General features: G+C 40.3%; 1 protein-coding gene across 11 annotated transcripts in view; it reads left to right on the plus strand.

Annotated features, from left to right (window-relative positions):
• AFF1 (AF4/FMR2 family member 1) overlaps positions 1-21,825 on the plus strand; it is a 207,332-nt gene that overhangs the window by 163,726 nt on the left and 21,781 nt on the right. For all 11 annotated transcript variants that reach the window (XM_021938441.2, XM_031664590.1, XM_031664587.1 and 8 more), the window contains 4 exons: positions 8,357-8,411; positions 8,537-8,574; positions 10,858-11,014; positions 16,422-17,354. In XM_021938441.2, the coding sequence (XP_021794133.2) occupies positions 8,357-8,411; positions 8,537-8,574; positions 10,858-11,014; positions 16,422-17,354 (1,183 nt within the window). The remainder of the gene's footprint in view (positions 1-8,356; positions 8,412-8,536; positions 8,575-10,857; positions 11,015-16,421; positions 17,355-21,825) is intronic.

Below are 21,825 nucleotides of genomic sequence, written 5' to 3' on the forward strand. Positions count from 1 at the left end.
ACACGTTGTGTTTGCTTTATAGAAACTATTAATTTACTACATATAAAATTATCTAGGAAAGAATATTTGTGATGATCCTAATAGATTTATAGAAGGGGTAGAAGTAGGACCTAGTGGAAGGGAGGAGAGGCAAGAGTAACATGGAAGAGAAGTGATACTGAGGCCGAGTAGATAATGAGGGTTGTGTGGACTTGGTGATTATGTGGGGGATGGACATGGTGGTATTGATAAATGCCAAAATGAAATGTACCCTTGGGAAAAAGGAATGGCTTTTATGAACTCACTTCTAATGGAGATTAGAAGAAAGTGGTGTCTCAATTAATTTGCAAATTGCAGTCATTGTTTCAGATTTTGTATGGCAAACCTCTTAGTGTTCGCAGGTTGATTTGATCTATTGTCAGCATTAGGGTTCTATGACATGCAGTTAAACTATTTGAGTGGCACATAGAGTGCTAGGGAGATATTCTAATGCACTTTGAATGTCAGAAAAAAATTATTAATTACAGGGTCATTTATACTTTGATTTAAAAAATCAATCTAGGTCTTAATGCTTTTTCTTTCAGAGTTATGAGGACTTGGGAATCCTTAGACAAGTGGAATAGGACATATAAGAGGATAAAAAGAGAGGCCCAGTAGTAAAGGATAAGCTTGTGAGTGGTCTGTATTAACTCAGATATGGGTAGGGGGTAGCAACGTGATAGAAGGATGTAGGTGTGAAATTAAATGTAATGGTTCAGCATATATTTCTCACTGTAGTTTAAGCTGTAGTTATTTCTCAGATAATGAATTCCTTCTGTAACGTTCTGTAGGTAACTGATTAGCTAGGATGTTAGTGCAATTTGCCCCTAAGTTTAAGAGAGGGTGTATTTGTTTAAGGGCTCTTGGTTTTGGAATCCTCTTCCTTTCCAAGGCTTAGATCTGTGAAGTGCCTAGGACAAAGTACAAAGTATTTATTTACAGTAATTGTGACCTTCATATAATTGTGGACAATTCTCTTTCCGTGCAGCCGGATTTAGTTTACCGGTGTCTGCATTTGTCAGCCTCTGAAAGAGGACAAACGTGTTAATATTTTAGAAACTAAAAAGCAATTTATTTGGGTATTCTAGCTAACTTGTTTCTTCCCCTACCCCCAAATTGCCAAGTCCTTACAAAAAGGTACCCTCCATTATTTTTCTTGTTTTTGGCCTCTGAAATCAACACTTAAAGTAAGAGACAGAAATTAGTCATTATAGCAATTTGAAATATTTATTACTTATGTGGAAAGTTTCTTTTGAAGTGAGGGAGATATCTGAATGTGAAGGCTGAGATTGGGATTGTCCCTCGAGTTGGATGAGAAAGACTGGGGCCAAGTTAATAAAGGCTGGGATGAGTCTGATACCTTTTCAAATGAGCCAGAGTTTTCAGCTTTTACTCAAAACATTGTTGGCTTTTAAATATTTTGGTGAATAAGGAAGACTCCTTCTGTTTATTGTAATATAAAATTGTCACATCAGGACATAGGTAGTTGTCAGCTGAAATGTACTAGAATTAAGTCTGAAGACATGCTTTACTTGTAGAATATTTAAATCATGCTTAGCCTAAGGAAATTAAATTTTTCCTCTTGTTTTCAAATGTTAGTTTATACTGTTTGAACCTGGATATTTAAATGGCAGGTCTAACTGAAAGTACAATTTGCTGATAAATATTATGGAAGTAGTAGAAATCTGCTCCACATGTAAAGCTTAGAACTTGACATTGAAGTAATATCTACATCTCTTATTCACAGTTCTTCCAGTTCCCAAAAACAAGGAACAAACATTTGTGCTGGTTATTTGTACATTTGTAGATCTGCATTAAGCCTTCAGCATCGTAGAACATTTATTAAAAATTTTTTTTCACTAAGTGTTCATCTCACTTTTTCTTTTCCTTTTTTGAGACAGGGTCTCATTCTGTAACCCAGGCTGGAGTGCAGTGGGGTGACCTTGGCTCATTGCAACCTCCACCTTCTGGGGTCAAGCGATCCTCCTACCTTAGTCTCTTGAGTAGCTGGTACTACAGGCACACACCACTGTACCTGGCTAGTTTTCGTTCTTTTAGTAGAGATGGGGTTTCACCATTTGACCCAGGCTTGTCTTGAACTCCTGGGCTCTGTCCACCTTAGCCTCCCAAAGTGCTTGGATTACAGGCATGAGCCACTGTGCCCGGCCCCACATGCTTTGTGCTTGGTGCTGCTTTAGGTACTTGGAGAAACTGGTCAATAAGACAAAATCCTTGTCTTCCACATTTTGTAACAAACTGTAGGTGGCATGTAACACAGAACAAGGGATGTGACAGTGACAGGGTTGAGATGAGTTCTTTGGATAGTAGTTATACTTCAGGGAAAAGAGGGGTCCAGAGAGGGTGACATTTGATAAGAGAAAGGCAGAGACTATTTGCCACGTTGAAAGGGGCTTGACAGATTACGCTTTAGGCTTTGAAAGCTTTTGAAAACCTTAGGGAGTCATTTTTTTTTTAAGTGATTACTTTGAAAAAGCTCATTTGCATATCTAAAACCTGGTTTTGGGGGAGCCCTTAAGGGTCCCTTTAAGTGTCATTTTACATCATAACTGCTAATTTACTACAACAGGTGACCCTAGGCTAATTTAAACTAGATTGAAGGATTGAATAAAATATATTTTAATTCACTAGGAATCTTAGCCTTAAGGGTAGTTTGTGTATTTTACCCTCTCTGTGGGATGCTGGGCTATTAAACCAACAAGGTGTGGTCCACTTTCACAAGCATATTCACTTTCCTGCCTCCTTCGCCCCCCAGCAAAGGCCTCCAAGAACCTCCAAAACCTACCCCCTACCACAGCTCCTCCCCAACACACATGTCCACTTTCCGTCTGGCAGCCTTGGTCTCCCTGCTCATTTTGGTGTTCTGATGACTCTCCACAAGACTTGCATTGTGCTGTCTCTCTCCTTTCAGCTCTGACCTGGGGTGGCCTTCATCAGTAGTTTTCCCTAACTACCCTGTATAAAAGAGTGATCTCTAGCCATCTTTTCTCTTTCATCCTTTTCCCTCCACAGGCTTGTTACCCATTGAGAAATGGTGTATTTTAGTTATCTTCCTCCTCTAGACTAGCGGGGACATTTTTTGGCTCAGAGTTTTAACCATAGGGTCTAGAGCAGTGCCTGGCACATAGTAAGTGCTCAGAATAAATGCAGAAGGAAAGATATTACACGATAAACTTGAATACCTATGCACAGTATTTAATAGACAGGATTTAAAGTAATATTCTAGATTTTATTTCTAGTTGAAAGTATATAATTCTTGTACATTGTCATACTGATTTAATCTTACTGATTTAACTTCAGATTTTCCCTCATTTATACTCTTGTGATTTTTCTCATTTCCTTATTTGACATCAGATAATCTTCACTTCATCCATGGAGTTTAAATAATCTTTTATGACTCCAGCAACCATTTTTATCATATCAACCATTAACTTTTTTCACTAGAGTTAATCATGTAGAGTTGTTTCCCCTCTATCTTGTTATCCCATAATTCCTGTGGAAAGTTTCTCCGTGAACTTGAATTCTGCCTTCTAACTATTGTCACCGTTTGGAGAGTTCCTGTTATATGTTGTGTCACAACTGCCAGACATCTACCTTTTCACTTTTTCATCTATTCTTTGTTTAGCCTGCTTCGTAACTTGTAACCTCCCATCGTCTCTTAGAACGCGTGGGCAGTCCTTATTTCTGCCATACATCAAAAAAGGAATCAGAGCCTGATTGCTTTGAAAATGCCAAGATTCTAGGGCCAGGCACGGTGGCTCACACCTGTAATCCCAACACTTTGGGAGACTGAGATGAGAGGACTGCTTGAGCCTGGGAGTTTGAGACCAGCCTGTGCATATAGTAAGACCTCGTCTCTACAAAAAAATTCTTAAAAAAATTGCCGAGCATGGGGGCACAAACCTGTAGTCCCAGCTACTCAGGAGGCTTAAGTGGGAGGATCACTTGAACCTGGGCGGCACATAGGTTGCAGTGAGCCATAATGGTGCCACTGCACTCCAGCATGGGCGACAGAGTGAGACTTTGTCTCAAATTAAAAAAAAAAAAAAAAAATTCTGGGATTCTGGCTGTGCTCTGGAGCCCAGCCTCTTTCTCCTGCCTTGTGTGCCATTGCCCATCCTATCCCCGGATCAGTTTTAGATTTGTGAGATTCTGTAAGTTTACACATTCTCACATACTCGTTAGTGGTTCCTGAAAAGTGTTACTTTTCTTATTATTTTTAGCACACCTGATGCCATGGTTGTGACTTACTGATTTTAAATAACTGCTATGAGCTTGACTTCACTTGCTCTTTCTCAAAATGATCATAAGAAATGTTAAGCCAAGAAATAAGGCTATGTAAATACTTTTTGGATCTGAATTGAGATGTTACAAAATATTGGCAGTGAAAGCTTCGGGCAAGCCCAGTACTAAGAAATTGAAAAGAAATGGCGACTTTATGTCTTCACACAGTAGCAGTTGGGTTGACTCACTGCAGCATGCCTGCCAGAACCTGTATGTGGCTCTTTAAGCTTTGCTAGAACAGCTGCCTGAAAAATGCATTTGTACAAAGGGTTTTGAGAATTGTTTGTTACCTGTAAGCAAAAAGTTTACCTAACCAAATGTAAAATATGATTAAATCTACATGTAGTTTAAAGAGTTGCTTTACCTGAGCAATTTGGCTTCTTTTGAACACTATCAAAGTAGATAATACGGTTCTGTATGTTTTGAAATAACTGCCTTGACTTTGCGTTTGGAAATGAAATTTGTTATTTGACCAGTTAAAGTATGTAAGATTTAAAGTTAATTTATCTTCATAAGGGAAGCATAGCATATTGAGTTCCAATAGGAAAGTAGTTTTATTTTAAATCAAAGTCTTCCTCTTGGTGGGTTCTGGAACTTAGATTTAATTACATCAGTTGGGTTTTCTAATCATTGTGTCATCCATTGGCCAGAACAAGGGGATTTTGTATCAGATGGGATAGATTGCATCCCAGCCCCAGCATGTGCCAGCTTCATGATCTTGGGCATGTCAGGTGACTGTTTCTCTCATCCTTAGAATGTGAAGGGATGGTCAAAAGCCACCACACAGGATCGTAATATAGGCAGTGTCTGTTCTGATCACATAGTGGGCACAGCTACATGATACTATTACTTATTTAACAAAGGGGTCCTATTCAGCCTGCTTTTTTAGGATACCTACCAGTTTCTAGACAGAATATAAAGGTGAAAATGATTTGATCCTAATTCAAGAAAACTTACAGATGAGAAAGAAAAAGCATATCCATTGAGCTTTCTGTTCTCTTGACCTAGGCTTTATTGCTATGGCTGAGACTGGGTCTAAGAGATTTGGATTCTCTTGCTGTGGGGACAGAGGTGCTCACCTAGGTGTGCTGTAGTTCATCTCCTCATTCTTCACATTCAAGGGCTGATTCTTCACATGTAGTACGTCTTTGGCTTCAAATATAGTGTGTGGGACAGGCGGAGGACCTTAGCCTCTTAAATTTAAAAGAAATTTGAATTCCTTTAAAATTTGTCCTTATGCCTAAAAATCCTTCACCTGTCATCAAACTGTCTTCGGCTACATGGATTTTCTGTTTGAAAAAAAATCATAATGGTATTCATGATTAATTTTCTATATTAGCATAACTTAGTTAACAACTTGTAACTTAAAGTAGATGTCGTACATGTTTTTTAATCAAAAACTTTAGAAAAAATTTTTTTTCTTGTGCCATTTTCTCCTCCAGTAATAGCATGCTAGTTTATGTTGAGATACCCACCTCTGGTGATACAGTAAATCATGCTTTCTGAAATATTTTCTGGTTACTCTTGGCTGTGCCAGCAAACACTAGTAATACACAGATCTGCTGATTCTCATGTGAGATACGTTTATTCTTTATCAAATAAATTATACTCACAAATTTTTATTAAGTAAAATACTTTATGTATAAATCCCAATACATCCCAAATGAGGGAGGAGAGATTTTGTTTGACCATGCTGGTTTTATCACTTCTGAGTGTTTCTTTGGAGATAGCTTTTGCAATCTTCCTTCAGAGATCACAGTCCCTACTCTTTAGGTTCGGAACAGGTTTTATACCTGCAGGCCTATTTTGTTACTATCTATGTAATTCTCTGCAGGGAAAATGTTTAGAATCTGGGACAGCATTTTCATGGTACCTGTTTATCCTGAAGAGGAAGTGGAGCCAAAAGTCAGAACTTTCTCTAACTTTCTGACTTACTTTAGGAGAGTATATTCTTGGAAGTTAGATTTTTAGTAGCTAGAAGAGAAAGTTACAGAATTTGTAATCCTGTGCTCAAAACAGGAAGTGTGGTCGGATTACATGATCATTGATGTTACAAGAATTAAGGCAAATCAGTTTTATTCAAAACAAACCTAGTAACTAAGAAAGAGGTCCATTTTTTGTTTTGTTGTGGTTGGTGGCTAATATTGAATACACTTCGCCAGATTTTTTTCTGGTTGTATTATACTTTACATTTATTTCAAAGATACTTCTTTTATCTTTTGTTTGTGTATATCCCAGCCAAGCCACCATTTAGCAATAAACCTGTTGAGTGACTTTTTCTTGTATGCCATAATGTTGCTAACTGGCAAGTCCTATGACTGAAGGCTGTATTTTCTAGCCTTGAAAAAATATGAATTTAGCTGTGCACAGCGGCTCACGCCTGTAATTCCAGCAGTTTGGGAGGCTGAGGTGGGCAGACCACTTGAGCCCAGGTGCTCTAGACCAGCCTGAGCAGCATAGTAAGACCTCATCTCTACAAAAACACAAAAATTAGCCAGGCATGGTGGCATGCGCCTGTAGTCCCAACTGTTCGGGAGGCTGAGGCAAAAGGGTTGCTTGAGCCCAGGAGGCGGAGGCTGCAGTAAGCCAAGACCACACCTGGGTAACAGAGTGAGACCCTGTCTCAAAAAGAAATAAAAATATGAATTTAGCTTCTGTTAGATAAATATTGTGCAAGACCTACATTTGCAAGTTGCTGACAGTTTTCATTTTATTTAGAAACTTATCCCAGTATGTTTTTAGTACATTTATGAAAGTTGTTTCTTGGCAGAGTTACCACCTCATGTAGGCGGTCATTTACAGAACAGCCAAGTTTTATTCATTTTCATTAGAAAATACAGTGATTTTTACCAGGATTTCCGAAGTAACCATGCCTGCTTTCTTCAGTGGTAGATAGTGGCTTTGCAGTAAAAATTGGTGGTCAGATTTTTGAATAGGTATTTTTGGAAATACTGAAGGATTTTAACCTCTAATAATTTGCTTTTTGGAGCATTAGTAATGCTCCAGCAGATTATTTTTTCCTTTTCAGTTTTACTTACAACATTTCCTCAAATAGCCATGTTCATAAAACTTGGGGGAAAAGGAAGAGAGGAAGCAATTACTGATTCATCCCTGTGATATTTGGCTATTTCCATGGAAGAAGGTTAAGGGTAGGGGAGTTTTTGAAATTTGACAACACATGTACAGATTGGAAAATGTTTGCTTTTTACTATTTAGGTTCACCATAAGCCAGCATGCCTACAGATACGTTAATCCAAGTTTGAGGAAATGGATTTTTTTTTCCCCACTGAAACAATAGCAATAAGGTTAAACATAATCTGTAGACAATTGCATTTGTATTACTGTTCCCATTGATCAGTGTTCACATAGGCAAAAAAGAATAATTTATTACATGTGAAAAATAAAGCTCACTATTAATAATGTCCTTTGGACAGAAATGTAAAGTAACTGCACTGTTGGGTGATATTTGCCTTGATAGCGTCATACATCTTACTGTGTATTTAATTCTAATGTTGAACTTTTTATGTACCTGGCACTGTTCTGAGTGCTTTACAAATATTCATTCAACTTTAATTCATTTAATGGCTAATTACTCTAATTCAGTTAGAGCTTTTGGAAGAAAGTAATTGAGTGTATTATGTATCCCCCCCACCCACCCCATTTGTTTTGTTTGCATGGACCCTGACCTCACTGATTAGGAGTGGAGGACTTTAGTCTCAGGGCTTGCAATGAATCCTTGTCTTGTGGTAGTTCTGCTTCAATGTTTGTAACATGTGAAAGAGTCTGTCTTGAGATGGTGAGAGGCTGCACTTAACTGGTTTCTGTGTTATAATTATATAATTATAATTGTATTCGTACATTGTAATTGTATAATTGTAAAACTTACATTTTTTGGAAATTACAGCCTTTAATAAATAAAACGTATACATGTCCTCTCTCTCTTTTGTTTAATTAGGCGTATTTTCTATTTACATGCTAGAAAAGTTGTTAGAAGTCATTTCACATTCATTCTTCTCTGTGTCCCTGCCCTTTCCAGCATGCTCGAAGACGACCTTCAGCTCAGTGACAGTGAGGACAGTGACGGTGAACAAGTAAGTGTTGCACAGCCTGTAATACCAGGAGTCCTTTTAAATCCATCTAACAGATCTGAGCTGCTTGTTCTAACCTGTTTTTTGTTCTTTTCCTGTTCCTTCTTCCCCTTATTGTGAATGCCTAGACCCCAGAGAAGCCTCCCTCCTCATCTGCACCTCCAAGGTACTGTGTGGGTTTCTCCCCATCTGTACAGAATGTTTGCAATTTTTTACCAAATGGGAAAAATAAAGCCTTATTTAGTACTTCCACAGTTTTTTCATGGGAAGACGCTGAAGGATCACAGTAAAAGGAAAGTACCTGTTTAATATTTTGGAAGCTTAAATCAGCCATAAGGAGGTTGTTAACCCTATAGAAGCGAGAGCCCCACACTGATCTACATCATCAGTATAGATGTTAAAGATTTTTAAGAGTTTACAGGTTGGGCGTGCTAGCTCACGCCTGTAATCCCAGCACTTTGGGAGGCCGAGGCGGGCAGATCACTTGAGGTCAGGAGTTCGAGACCAGCCTGGACAACATGGTGAAACCCTGTCTCTACTAAAAATACAAAAATTAGCCAGGCATGGTGGCGTGTACCTGTAGTCCCAGCCACTCAGGAGGTTGAGGCAGGAGAATCGCTTGAACCCAAGAGATGGAGGTTGCAGTGAGCTGAAGTCGCGCCACTGCACTCCAGCCTGGGTGACAGAGCGAGACTCTGTCTCAAAAAAAGGAGTTTACAAACAAGCTTAAAATACAATTTATCATCAGTGTTAGGTAATCAATATTTGAAAAGTTAAACTGACAAGCCCAGTGTTTTAATGGAGGTAACAGATTTGCTGTTTTCAATAAAGCTCAATTATTTCCAGAACTTCTTTTCCATTATGGTTGTTTTCTTAGTTACATGAATTTTCATACTGTTTCAGCTGCTTTTCAAAATGACCAGCGGTACATTTCAGTGTGATGGGAAATGGAACAAGCCAGCCATACTTTAGGAAATGTGATGATTTGATTTTTGAAAATATGAACTATTTGAACTACTTTTATAATATATTCCTCTGATATGCCAGATACCTGTCTTTTATGGACAAAGTTTACTCCCTTGAGATGTGCTCATCCACTCAGAGACGAGATTAGTGATAAAATCTTGTCCATTATGCAGAGGATGTTACAGTTAATGTGGAGGAAGCCCATGTAATTATGTGCACTCTTACAGATTCATAAGGTTTGCTTGATTATGTCTTATTTTGTTCAGTAATTTCTGGTGGGTTATGATGACTCATAAAACATGACAAGGTAGCCTAACTTCTAAAAGTGAAGGAAAAGGAAAAAGAAGAGACCAAGCAGGGGTACAGATTTGAGGCAGGAGTAACATTGAGAGTGTAGCCCCTTTTGCTCATCACTGGCTCGTGCTCTTCAGCTGCCAGTGGAGATAGGGCCACAGACTGGGTACAGCATTTCTGTGAGGAAATTATATAGTGGTATCGTGTGTGCTTTAAAATTACTTCAACTAGTGATTTTGTTATTGTTTAATACTTTTTATTCTAGTATGTTATTTATGAATCTATTTTGAAAACGTTTTAGGTGGATTTGGAATCTGTCCAGATTTTAGTTAATGACTTATTGCTTTAATTAATACCATCTAGGGTGAAGCTTTAAGATTATATATGCTTTGAAATTCTATGTGTGTCTAGCATTGTGATCAATGTGTTTTCTCACTAACTTAGATTTATTGCCCCATTCTTAAAATTTGGAGTAGATAATCTCTCCTTTGGCTGATATTTGGGGATGATCCCTAAATCACTTTTGTAGTTCTGCCAGGAAGTGTGAATGGTTGTTTACTTTTGAGTTCATCTTGCAAAGGAACACCATTTATATTTAGTGATCTTTGGCTACCACCCAGTTCTTGTATAGAGAATATAGGGAGATTTTAACGTACTGGCTTTTCTTATAGAAATTAATTGGATTTGGTTATGTGTAGCAGAGAGCAGCAAACTTAAAGGATCAGATAGTAAATATTTTAGGCTTTGTGGGCCGTATATGTCTCTGTTGCAACTGTTCAAATCTGCCATTGCAGCATAAAAGCAGACATAGTACATTAAAGAAATGGGTATGGGTGTCTTCCAATAAGACTTTATTTAGAAAAGCAGGCAGCCAGCCTAGGCTATGGTTTACCAACCCTTCATATGAAGCACCCAGCATCTAACTTAAATTTTGGATCGCTTGAAATATTCTTCAGGAGTAAAATTTCACAGGCTTGTCTTTTATGCATTTATCTGGTGAACAGTTTTCAGAGGTTTTTGCTTTCCTATTAAACTACTTTGGGCCTCTCTCAGTTGGATGATGTGATAGTTTAGCAGTGTGTGTAATACCAAGACCCTTCCTTTTGAGTAGCAGAAAAATGGGCAAGGGAGAAGGAAGAAATCCACCTTGCATCGTGCCTTCTAATTTTATCTTTTGGTTGCTTTGCAGTGCTCCACAGTCCCTTCCAGAACCGGTGGCATCAGCACATTCCAGCAGTGCAGAGTCAGAAAGCACCAGTGACTCAGACAGTTCCTCAGACTCGGAGAGCGAGAGCAGTTCAAGTGACAGCGAAGAAAATGAGCCCCTAGAAACCCCGGCTCCGGAGGTACCGTGTCCCCCCTCGAGATGGCCACCTTAAATGGCAGCATTCTGCCCTTTGAAGCTAGAGTCTGTGCTGTGGGCCAGGACTGACCGTGAGACTGAGTCGTTCTGTGCCATGGGGCAGTGCTTTCCTGCTCCTGCGCTGTCTAGAGCCATCTGTTTCTATTTATTTGCTTCTTACCAAATATTTAGTAAAGGAGAGTTGGGAGAGAGGTCTTCTCCCCTCTGTTGAAAATGATAGGCCTTCTCTGTCGTTGCTAGTGGTGTTTTGAAGATCAACTCATTAAGACTGTTTGCACACCATTTTCTTTTCCCTTCTTTTAAAAAGAAAACTTGGTTTCAGTAGGCTGCTATTTTAATATTAATGAGAATTCTTTTTGAAATTTTAGAAATGCATGAATTAAGGAAAGCAAAAGGAGACCGCCTGATTTAGCAAAGGGCAGGAATGTGAACTAGAAATAAGTCATCAGGAGTTCTATTTTCGAATCACTAAAAGCCATGCGTTAAATTGATGGCAAAGTGATTTTGTCAGGGTTCTGTTTCTTGCTCCCTTCTGCCCCATGTAAAACAGGGATGATGGTGTTTGCTTGTTACCCACCCTCAGGAGAATATTGTAAAGATAAACTGATAAGACTGAAAATCTTAAGCACTAAATAAATATAGAGGGTTTATGCTATTTACTGGATTGTGGAGCCCAAGAAATTGTTAGTAACATCTAACAGGGTTGCCAGATAACCTCAAAATTTGGGTAGCATTGTAAAAATTATGGTGGGGAAAGAAATTAATGAAAAGGGAAGGCATTCTTTTTGGTGAATGAGACCAGCCCACATCGAGAAAATTATTCCAGATATTTAATATGGAAATGCCAGGAAATGAAGCTTTCTAATTAGGAAAGCATTAAAAAGCCTTCTGTATTTGTCTCTGTTTAGAAAGCAAAGCAGTTCCAGTGGGGCATTAACTGAATACATCTGGAGCTGATGTAGGGAGATTTAAGGGTCTTGTCTGAGGGTGAGGGAGGCTGAGAAAATAACTGGCTGTCATTTTCTGTTAGATGCGAATCTATGTCTGGCGCAGAAAATAAGAGTTTGATATGTTTTGGAGTGGACAGACATGCATCAGTATTAACTGCACTTGAAGTGCCTTTCAGATTTAGAAACTACACTGTGTGTTTCTGGGGCTCTTTGTTTCCTTATATGATACTAATTGCTATTGAAATAATTTTTCTTTGCCTCAGGGAAAAGGATACTGAATATACTGTGCAGACAAATTGTGTGATGTTCACTGTTAACGTTTATAAGATCTTTGCTTTGTGTTTCACCTTATTCTTAAGAAAAATCTTCATGCTAGTTACATTACTGACATCGAAAAGATAATTAAATAACATTTAATTAAAATAAAATGGAAATGGTACAGATTTGGCTGAATAATTGAAACTTGATAGAAAGTCTGGTATTTGTAGTAATGAGGAGACATAGATATATTTTATTGCTTGAGAAGTTACTGGAATAGAGTGAAACCTCTTAGGTGTAAAATAAATGGTCCCCTCCTGCCTTATCTTTTAAAATCGCTTTACTAAAAAGGGCTAGCATTGGTATGTATTGCAGATCCGTGGACAGTACGTGTTATGTACTGAGGCTCATCCTCCTGGGAATATTTTATCTTTGTTTAGATTTTAAATTTTGAATTTTTCCTAAAGTATTTAACTACATGTCTTTCCTTTTACAGTAAATACCTGCATTATTATAAATCTCTGGTGTTATTTGGGAGTAACACAAATTCCATAATAGGCTGTACATACAGATATTAATGAGAATTCTTTTTCATTAATATTCCATAATCAGTACTGTACATTATGCAGTTTTCAGTTTCTCACTCTTTTATGTCTTTTAATTTTTGGGGTATGTAGTAGGTGTATATATGGGTGCGTGAGATATTTTGATACAGCCATATAATACATAATAATCACATCAGAGTAAGTGGGGTACCCATCACCTGAAGCATTTAAAAAACATTTTGCACTCATATTCCCCGTAGCTATGTAGTGTTACTAAAAGAATAAATCTATATTGTGCATAGCTCAGAACTTCTTAATTCAAAATCATAATTCATTCTAAAATATACTAACTTTTGCCAATTTATTAAAACACCTAATAAAAAATAATTATATCCTTTTTTTCCTACTTCCAATTTGTAGTATTTGGGTTGCACCGGCACTGGGAGAGCAGATTGGGGGTGGGGTGAGGAGAGGCAGAGAAAGAAATGAAAGTCCAGACCTTGATCCTCTAAACAAAGATAAAATGTTCCCAGGATATTTGAAAGTCTAAAACCTTGGCACTTTTATCTACTTAAACTTTATTTTTAAAAATGTTTTATTTTCATTTTTATTTATTTATTTTTATTGAGACAGAGTCTCACTCTGTCGCCCAGGCTGGAGTGCAGTGGTGTGATCTTGGCTCACTGCAAGCTCCGCCTCCTGGGTTCAAGTAATTCTCCTGCCTCAGGCTCCTGAGTAGCTGGGACTACAGGTACGTGCCACCACGTCTGGCTAATTTTTGTATTTTTAGTAGAGATGGGGTCTCACCATGTTGGCCAGGCTGGTCTCAAACTCCTGACCTCAAGTGATCCACCCACCTCAGCCTCCCAAAGTGCTGAGATTACAGGCGTGAGCCACAGCGCCCAGCCTAAAAAATATTTTAAATCAATCCCTTATGAAAACATTTTTTTCCATCTCAATACCCAAATAATATATCAAAGAAATTGTATCCATTTTACAACTTAATATTGGGTATACAGGATTGCCCCTACCTCTTCCCCTTGTCTGGCACAACTACTCAATTTTACCCTCAAATTGGGACATAGGCCTTCCTTCAGAACGTTTTAGGACCGTAGCGGAAGAATATATTTTATTTCTGTAACCAGGACATTCTTAGGGACTACTAAATGTATCTCAGTACTATTCTGTTCTGAGGGTTGGGGGGAAACCAGATGTTATTTAGACCAGGAATGACTTCCCTTTTGGGTTCACACTTAAATCGTCTTCTAAAGAGCATGCCAGGGATTGGGGTGCAGTTGTAAGTATAGCCAGCGGGTGAGGTATGTCCATACCTTTCCTGAGGAAGGGTGTGAAGGCTTCGTGCCTGTTGTGATTGGCAAGTGATGTCTCTCACTACCTTGTCCCATCAGTTAACCATTTATGTAACCACACCCTGAAGTCTCTGCAGGAAATCATGTTTGACAAGTGGGCATTGTGTGCTAATCTTTTCTCTACTCTTAACCATTCTGCCTTCTTAGAATGTTGAATACAGATTTAGATGTGACAAAATGCCTGCCACTTAGTAGTAGTTTCCTTCTTCCCTCCCTCTCTGCCCTTAAATTCAGATGACGGCATGGGTATACAGTTAACATAAGCGAAGGAAGCCATAAGGAAGATAATGTTATCATAAGCAGCAGTATGAGGTAAACAGAAAGAAAAAAGGAATTATGCAGTCATCTTACTGTCCAAAGAATGTTCTTGCCTGGTTTTTTAAGTTTCTTAGTTCTGTTCCATTAGTCACACTAAACCCGAACTGTCTACCTGATCATTTTATTACCTAACCTTTTCCTGGCCAAAAAGCCTTTATGTCATAGCCACATATTTTGCATCATTAGATTTCCATGTTTTATGAAGTAGAATTATTTGGGATGTTCCACTCGGAAAAATTGTCAGCAGTCTTTCTTCCCCTTAAAACTTTTCCACCTACTGGAGTGTTCTCCTTATCTATAATCTAAGCAAATAAATCTGAAGTGGGATGTCTTTCAGCTAATTTTCTGATGCATTATGTATATGACTTACTTCTACAAACCACCTCCCAGAGTGGATCTTTAAAGAAATTAGTATTTTTCTTAAGATAAGGACGTAAGGACAGCGATGTGTTCTCTTTAAAATAAATGTAACTATCACTCACTCTGTTAGACACTAATGTTTTTCTATATGATATGAAATTCATGGGTATAGTAATCCACCTAGCGGAATACGCATATATCTCATGCACCCACTATGTGCAAGATAGAGTAGTGGAACTTGGAGACACAAGAGTCTCTGTCATTCTTTTAATAAGGTGTAATAGCCGAGCTGGAGAGACGTGGTGGGATGCAACAGCAGTTAATTTATCGACAAAGGTTGAACTAACAGTTAAGATAACAAGCCAGGAACCTCTGTTTTTATGCCACGCAATTGTACATTCTCATTGCCCCTGACTGTATGCCTCCCTTTGTATCTTAGAAACATAGGTGCTATTTCAGACCAGGTTGCTTGTAATGAGAGATTTGATGTATGACTTTTTTTTTTTGTTTTTTTTTTTTGGGACCGAGGTGTCACTCTGTTACCCAAGTTGGAGTGCACATGGCTCACTGCGGTCTCAAACTCCTGGGCTCGAGCAATCCCCACCTTAGCCTTCTGAGTAGCTGGGACCACAGGCATGTGCCACCTCTCCTGGCTAATTTTTTACTTTTTTGTATCAATGAGGTATTGCTATGTTGCCCAGGCTGGACTTGAACTCCTGGGCTTAAAGAATTGTCCTGTGTTGGCCTTCCAAAGCTGAGATTATAGGCGTGAACCACTGTGTTGGTCCAATGTTTGACTTTTCAAGAGTTCACATGGGATTAAATGCTTGGCTAATGTGACCCAGCTGACTTCTTATCAAGGTGTAAAAATTGCAAATCAGTATATACTATATGTGATGTGATAACTTTGTCACATATAAATGTTTACTACATAATGTGTTTAAGTAAAAGAGAGAAATGGGTCTGTTACTCTAGTGCTTTGGAAGACTGAGGCAGGAAGATCACTGGCGGCCAGAAGTTTGAGGCTGCAGTGAGCTATTATCATGCTACTGCACTCCAGCCTGGGCAGCAGAGTGAGACCCTATCACACACAAAAAAGAGAAATCTCTTCTTGAATAAAAGTCATCTTTAGTTGAAAAATATGTCAAAACAAGGATAAAATGTGAGCCCACTAAAACTTAGTTTATTCATTAGCTGCCTTCTGCAGATACTTGATGAAATGATTTTTTACTCATTTCCTCCTGTTATTCCTTAATAGAGTAGTTCACATACCAAAATGTGTCAATTCTGTTTAAATTATACTGTAATTACCATTAGATATATTATAAAGATTTCTCAGCAGTTGGCAGTTGCCTGTTGGTTAATACTTGCTATTACCAAATTTCTAAATCCCACAAAAAAGTGAAGGTTGCTTTAAGAGTTAATTGTTATAGATCTTATAACTTGAGGAGGATGACCGGAACCTAAATTCTGGGTTTGGAGGGATTCGCTCCTCTGCAGGACAGTATTGTATAAGTGGGTGACTAACACAAAAGAATGATTTGTCATCATCAGTCAGTTAACACTTTTCTTTCTTTCCATATTTTTAGCCTGAGCCTCCAACAACAAACAAATGGCAGCTGGACAACTGGCTGACCAAAGTCAGCCAGCCCGCTGCACCACCAGAGGGTCCCGGCAGCACAGAGCCCCCACGGCGGCGCCCAGAGAGTAAGGGCAGCAGCGACGGTGCCACGAGTCAGGAGCATTCTGAATCCAAAGATCCTCCCCCGAAAAGCTCCAGCAAAGCCCCCCGGGCCCCACCCGAAGCCCCCCACCCCGGAAAGAGGAGCTGTCAGAAGTCCCCGGCACAGCAGGAACCCCCACAGAGGCAAACTGTTGGAACCAAACAACCCAAAAAACCTGTCAAGGCCTCTGCCCGGGCGGATTCACGGGCCAGCCTGCAGGTGGAAAGGGAGGCGGGACTTCTTCCCTACGGCTCCAGAGACCAGACTTCCAAAGACAAGCCCAAGGTGAAGACGAAAGGACGGCCCCGGGCCGCAGCAAGCAAAGAGCCCAAGCCAGCAGTACCCCCCTCCAGTGAGAAGAAGAAGCACAAGAGCTCCCTCCCTGCCCCCTCTAAGGCTCCCTCAGGCCCAGAACCCACGAAGGACAATGTGGGGGACAGGAGCCCTGAGCACTTTGCTCTTGTTCCCCTGACTCAGAGCCAGGGCCCGCTCCACAGTGGCGGCGGCAGCAGGACTAGTGGCTGCCGCCAAGCCGTGGTAGTCCAGGAGGACAGCCGCAAAGACAGACTCCCATTGCCTTTGAGAGACACCAAGCTGCTCTCACCGCTCAGGGACACTCCTCCCCCACAAAGCTTGATGGTGAAGATCACCCTAGACCTGCTCTCTCGGATACCCCAGCCTCCTGGAAAGGGGAGCCGCCAGAGGAAAGCAGAAGATAAACAGCCACCTGCAGGGAAGAAGCACAGTTCTGAGAAGAGGAGCTCAGACAGCTCAAGCAAGTTGGCCAAAAAGAGAAAGGTGAGTTCTGGGGAGACTGCCTTGACTCCAGTGTGGACCATCCTTGCTGTTGGCCTGATGGTATCTTTGATCAACCTTTGATTTAGGCCCAGTTGAGTTGTCTCACAAGTCTTTGCTTTGATTCGCTGTAGCCTTTGCGCCTTCTACCAGCGTTAGCTGTCTGGACTTTGCTTCTCATTCTGCATATGGGCATTAACACGTGTTGTGTCCCTCCATCGGTCTTGCTAGTTTAAAAAAGGTGAGGCAGTCATTAAAAACGATAGCTTCTTTTAGGATAATGTAGCATCTAGGGCTGCCCCCACCCCCCCTCTTTTTTTTTTTTTTTAAGGCAAGGTCTTGCTCTGTCGCCCAGGCTGGAGTGGTGTGATCTTGGCTCACTTCAGCCTCTACCTCTGGGGTGGAATGATCCTCCTACCTAAGCCTCCTGAGTAGCTGGGACCACAGGTGTGTGCCACCATGCCTGGCTAATTTTTGTATTTTTTTGTAGAGGTGGGGTTTCACCATGTTGGCCAAGCTGCTCTTGAACTGCTGAGCTCAAGTTATCCACCTGCCTCTGCCCAAGTGATGGGACTACAGGTGCGAGACACGATGCCCAGCCTCATTTTCGTTTATTCTTATAACTGGCATTTACCACCTGGCCCATTAGGTTTTGCCCATTAGGTTAGAAATTGAGATATTATATTAATTGAAATGTTAATTCATATTCTGAATTATTAAAAGAACTGCTCTGTACAAATTTTACTCTCGTAGTAGGATCTTTTATACCAATATCACATCCATATTTTAACACATGACCATACAACACCTCATTACAGTTACTAACATATGGTTAGTGTCTCCTTGAGTAATATAGGCTGATAATGGCACATTGCAAAGTGTTGACCACATCATTTTATTTATTATAATTTTGGAAGATTCTTTTGGATACAGAATGGACAGAGTAAAAAAAAAAATTGCTGCATTATTTAAGATTGTCTGTTACTTGAACATGCTGCTATTTTAGGCAGTCTCCTTTTATTTTGAATCATTGAGCTCTTGTTCTATTTGTTGCTTTTTCATGATGATGAAAGATTAGTGAGCTTTTCTCCAGTAGCATTCCCAAGCCAACTTGCCCAAGAATCAGAGACAAAGACACAAGAAGGGCCAACTCTCTCCTGCTGAGAAGGAAATAAAATTTTTAACACTCTTGTAAGTACATGAAAAACTTCTTACTCAGCTGTGGAAGTTGAGCTAAGAATAACAAAGGGAAAAAAGATTGTGAAGCCTGCTGTCATGTCTGAGATTTGACTGATTAATCCACTGGGTTAAAAATATAACCCGACTTTACCAAATAGTAAAGGGCGACTGCTTTCTTCAGAACCTCCTCGCAGCAGACTAGAGGATGTGTATTGCCACCACGTTTGCAGCAGGCAAGTTGAGTGGGATGGTATCCGTGCTAATGAGTGCTCTGTCTCAGCTAGAAGAGGGCATATTTTCATGCCAGAAACTTCTTTAAACTTTTTATATGGGATGGATTGGGGTGGGGGGGGGTGTGTGTGTGTGTGTGTGAGTGAGTGAGTGAAAGGTACAAAACTTTATGGAGAAAATTGTGATGGACCTGGTTAGGAAAAAGATACCTGCATCTGATAACACCTGAGAAAACTTCAGGAACACACTCATGTAGCTCCCTGTCCTGGTAAATCTCTCACCTGTCTCCCAGCTGCTGTGGTCTTGTGTGGTCTCCAGTGCTGGCCGTCTGCATTAGCTGGGGTGGGGACAGGTATTCACTTCTGAAAGGATTACTTACCAGGTGGAAATGTTAGAACCTGGAGGATCCCCCAGAGAGCTCAGTCTAGTTCATACCCCAGTGCAAATCTAGAAGTGTTGCTTGAGGCCCTAGAAAGGGAAACTTCCAGCTCTCACTGTTGACTGTGGGAACTGTGCCCTCTAAAAGCCGTTCCCAGGTTTTGGCTGAGCACCTCTTGGGCAGCTCATTTATCTTTCTGTTTAGAGCATGAAGAAATAGTGATCCCTTCATCTTAATCGAGTGCATGATTTCTTCAAAAGGCTGTCGAGCTGCTGAGAGATCTGACCTGGGAAACAGTCGGCCTCTTTGGTACTGTCAGGATTGATGTCTGACCCACTGGTTCCAAACTCCGGCTACACATTACAGTCACCTGGGAGCTTTTAGCACTGATGACGGGAATCCCCAACCCCCACTGGTATTTTAAAAAATTCCTCTGGTAATCCTAGTGCCTATCAGGGCTGGGAACCACTGAAGCAGAGCCGTACTACAGGGCCCAAGAGCATACAAAGCTAGTTATTTGGATCCAAAATTGGTCAAGTGTGCAGTATTTAGACATCATGATCTAGGCAAACAGAATTCGTGGCCTGAGATATGTCACTAGTTACAAACATTAGAAGCTTTCAGGTAAATAAATATAAAGAAACAGTCAACTGGATTCTTTCTTCTTCATCAGAGAATCGTGTGTCGTTTGGTTTAACTTCCTGCTGGATTCCAGGTGGGAGATGAGCATATTAATCTCATTATTTATTGTAGAGGACAGGTTGTCCCCCCTTCCTCATTAGTGCCCTGACTGCTTGTTCAGGGTTCTCTGCCCCTGGCCTTCTGACTGGCACGGTTGCTCCAGCAGGCACCAGTGTGTGGGCCTGCTCTCCATGGCAGAGACAGGACTGTCAAGTTTGGGTACTGCTAACATTTGGATAATGAGGATATTTTTCATTTTCTTCATTTTAAATGTGAACATTAGAAAAAGCTCTGTGAGCATATAGTCAGAGCAATAGAAGAACATGCTTGATCCTTCACATTAGTGGAATTTAGTGTTTTTATTTAAAGGCCTGTTAGAGTCTGTCCCTCTCTTGGCACAAAGTTTAGCAAATATTTTCTTTCAGAATATTTACAGATCCTTGAATCCACTTCAGACTTAAAAGTGTATGAAGATAATCATAAAGAGTTAATGGTGGCTAACATCTGTGATGAAGTCGTTAGACATGGCACCTATAGAAATGCACACACATTTTTTTTTACTACTCTACAGCCGTGGGTAAGGAACAATGCATGAGGAAAAGTAGAGAAAACTGTGAGGGTAAATATGCATGACCTCATGTTGTGTTCTTTACATAAACTACTGAATTTCATCAGTCTGACTGCAGTTTAGATTTTCTAATACCAACTTATGTTTTCTTTTTAAAAATTTTTCTTTTTAGCTTAGAGACTATTCTGTTAATTCATCTACTTATTTTTTAGAGACAGGGTCTCGCTCTGTTGCCCAGGATGGAATGCAGTGGCATAGCTCACCAACCTCAAACTCCTGGGCTCAGGTGACCCTCCTGCCTCAGCCTCCTTAGTAGCTTGGACTACAGGCACATGCCACTGTACCCAGCTAATTTCTTTTTATTTTTTGTAGAGATGGGGTTTCACTTTGTTGCCCAGGCTGATCTTGAACTCGGGACCTCCAGCAACCCTACCTCTGCCTCCCAAAGCAGTGGAGGTACTGGTTGAGGGCAGTTGTCTGGCTCATTGGTGTTTTGAACAAAGAATTGGACAAAATGCACACAAAACCAAGGCAGTGAAAACAGAGATTTATTTTAAATGAAAGTATGCTCCGCAGGGTGGGAGCTGGCTGGAGCAAGAGGCTCGGGAACACTGGTTCTTCTGGGGTTTGTATGCCCTCTAGAGGTTTCCCATTGGTTCACTGTGGTGGCCCATGACTGGTCTGATTGATTGTAGGGGGCACCAATCAGAGTTACTTTCATTTTCCAGCTACCACACAGAAAAAGGAGGGGTTGAAAAGGGAGTAGCCTCTGATATCCAGTCAGTGTAGGTGGGCCTAAGGTTCCCTGCCTTCAGACCCTGTTCTCCTGCCTCACTGGGGTTACAGGCATGAGCCACCATGCCTGGCCTATATTTTCTTCTTTAGAATTCTTAAACCAAGCTTAATTTTTTCCAGATTTGGAAGAAAAGTTGAACTCAAGAACTACAGTATATATATACAGTAATATGCAACCAGGCCAGTGCAATTGGGAGCCTTCTAAAAATGTACCTAGCTGGGCACAGTGGCTCACATTTGTAATCCCAGCCCTTTGAGAGGCTGAGGCGGGTGGATTGCTTGAGCCCAGGAGTTCAAGACCAGCCTGGGCAACTCTGTGAGACCCCGTCTCTGGGGGAAATTTATTTATTTATTTATTTATTTTAATTAGCCAGGCGCAATGGTGCGTGCCTGAGGTCCCAGCTACTCGGGAAGCTGTGGTGGGAGGATCACTTGAGTCCAGGAGTTAAAGGTTGCAGTGAGCTGTAATTGAGTCACTGCACTCCAGTATGGGCAACAGAGTAAGACCCTGTCTCTAAAAAAAGTAAAATAAACACCTAACGTGCATAGAGCTACATGTGTGAGCCTTGCATTGTTCTAGGAGCTCATGGAAATAATTCCTCACTTCATTCAGTTATCTTATAGATTTCTTTCAAATGAAG

This window comes from Papio anubis, chromosome 3 (genome assembly GCF_008728515.1).
Source record: "Papio anubis isolate 15944 chromosome 3, Panubis1.0, whole genome shotgun sequence".
Lineage (NCBI taxonomy): Eukaryota > Metazoa > Chordata > Mammalia > Primates > Cercopithecidae > Papio > Papio anubis.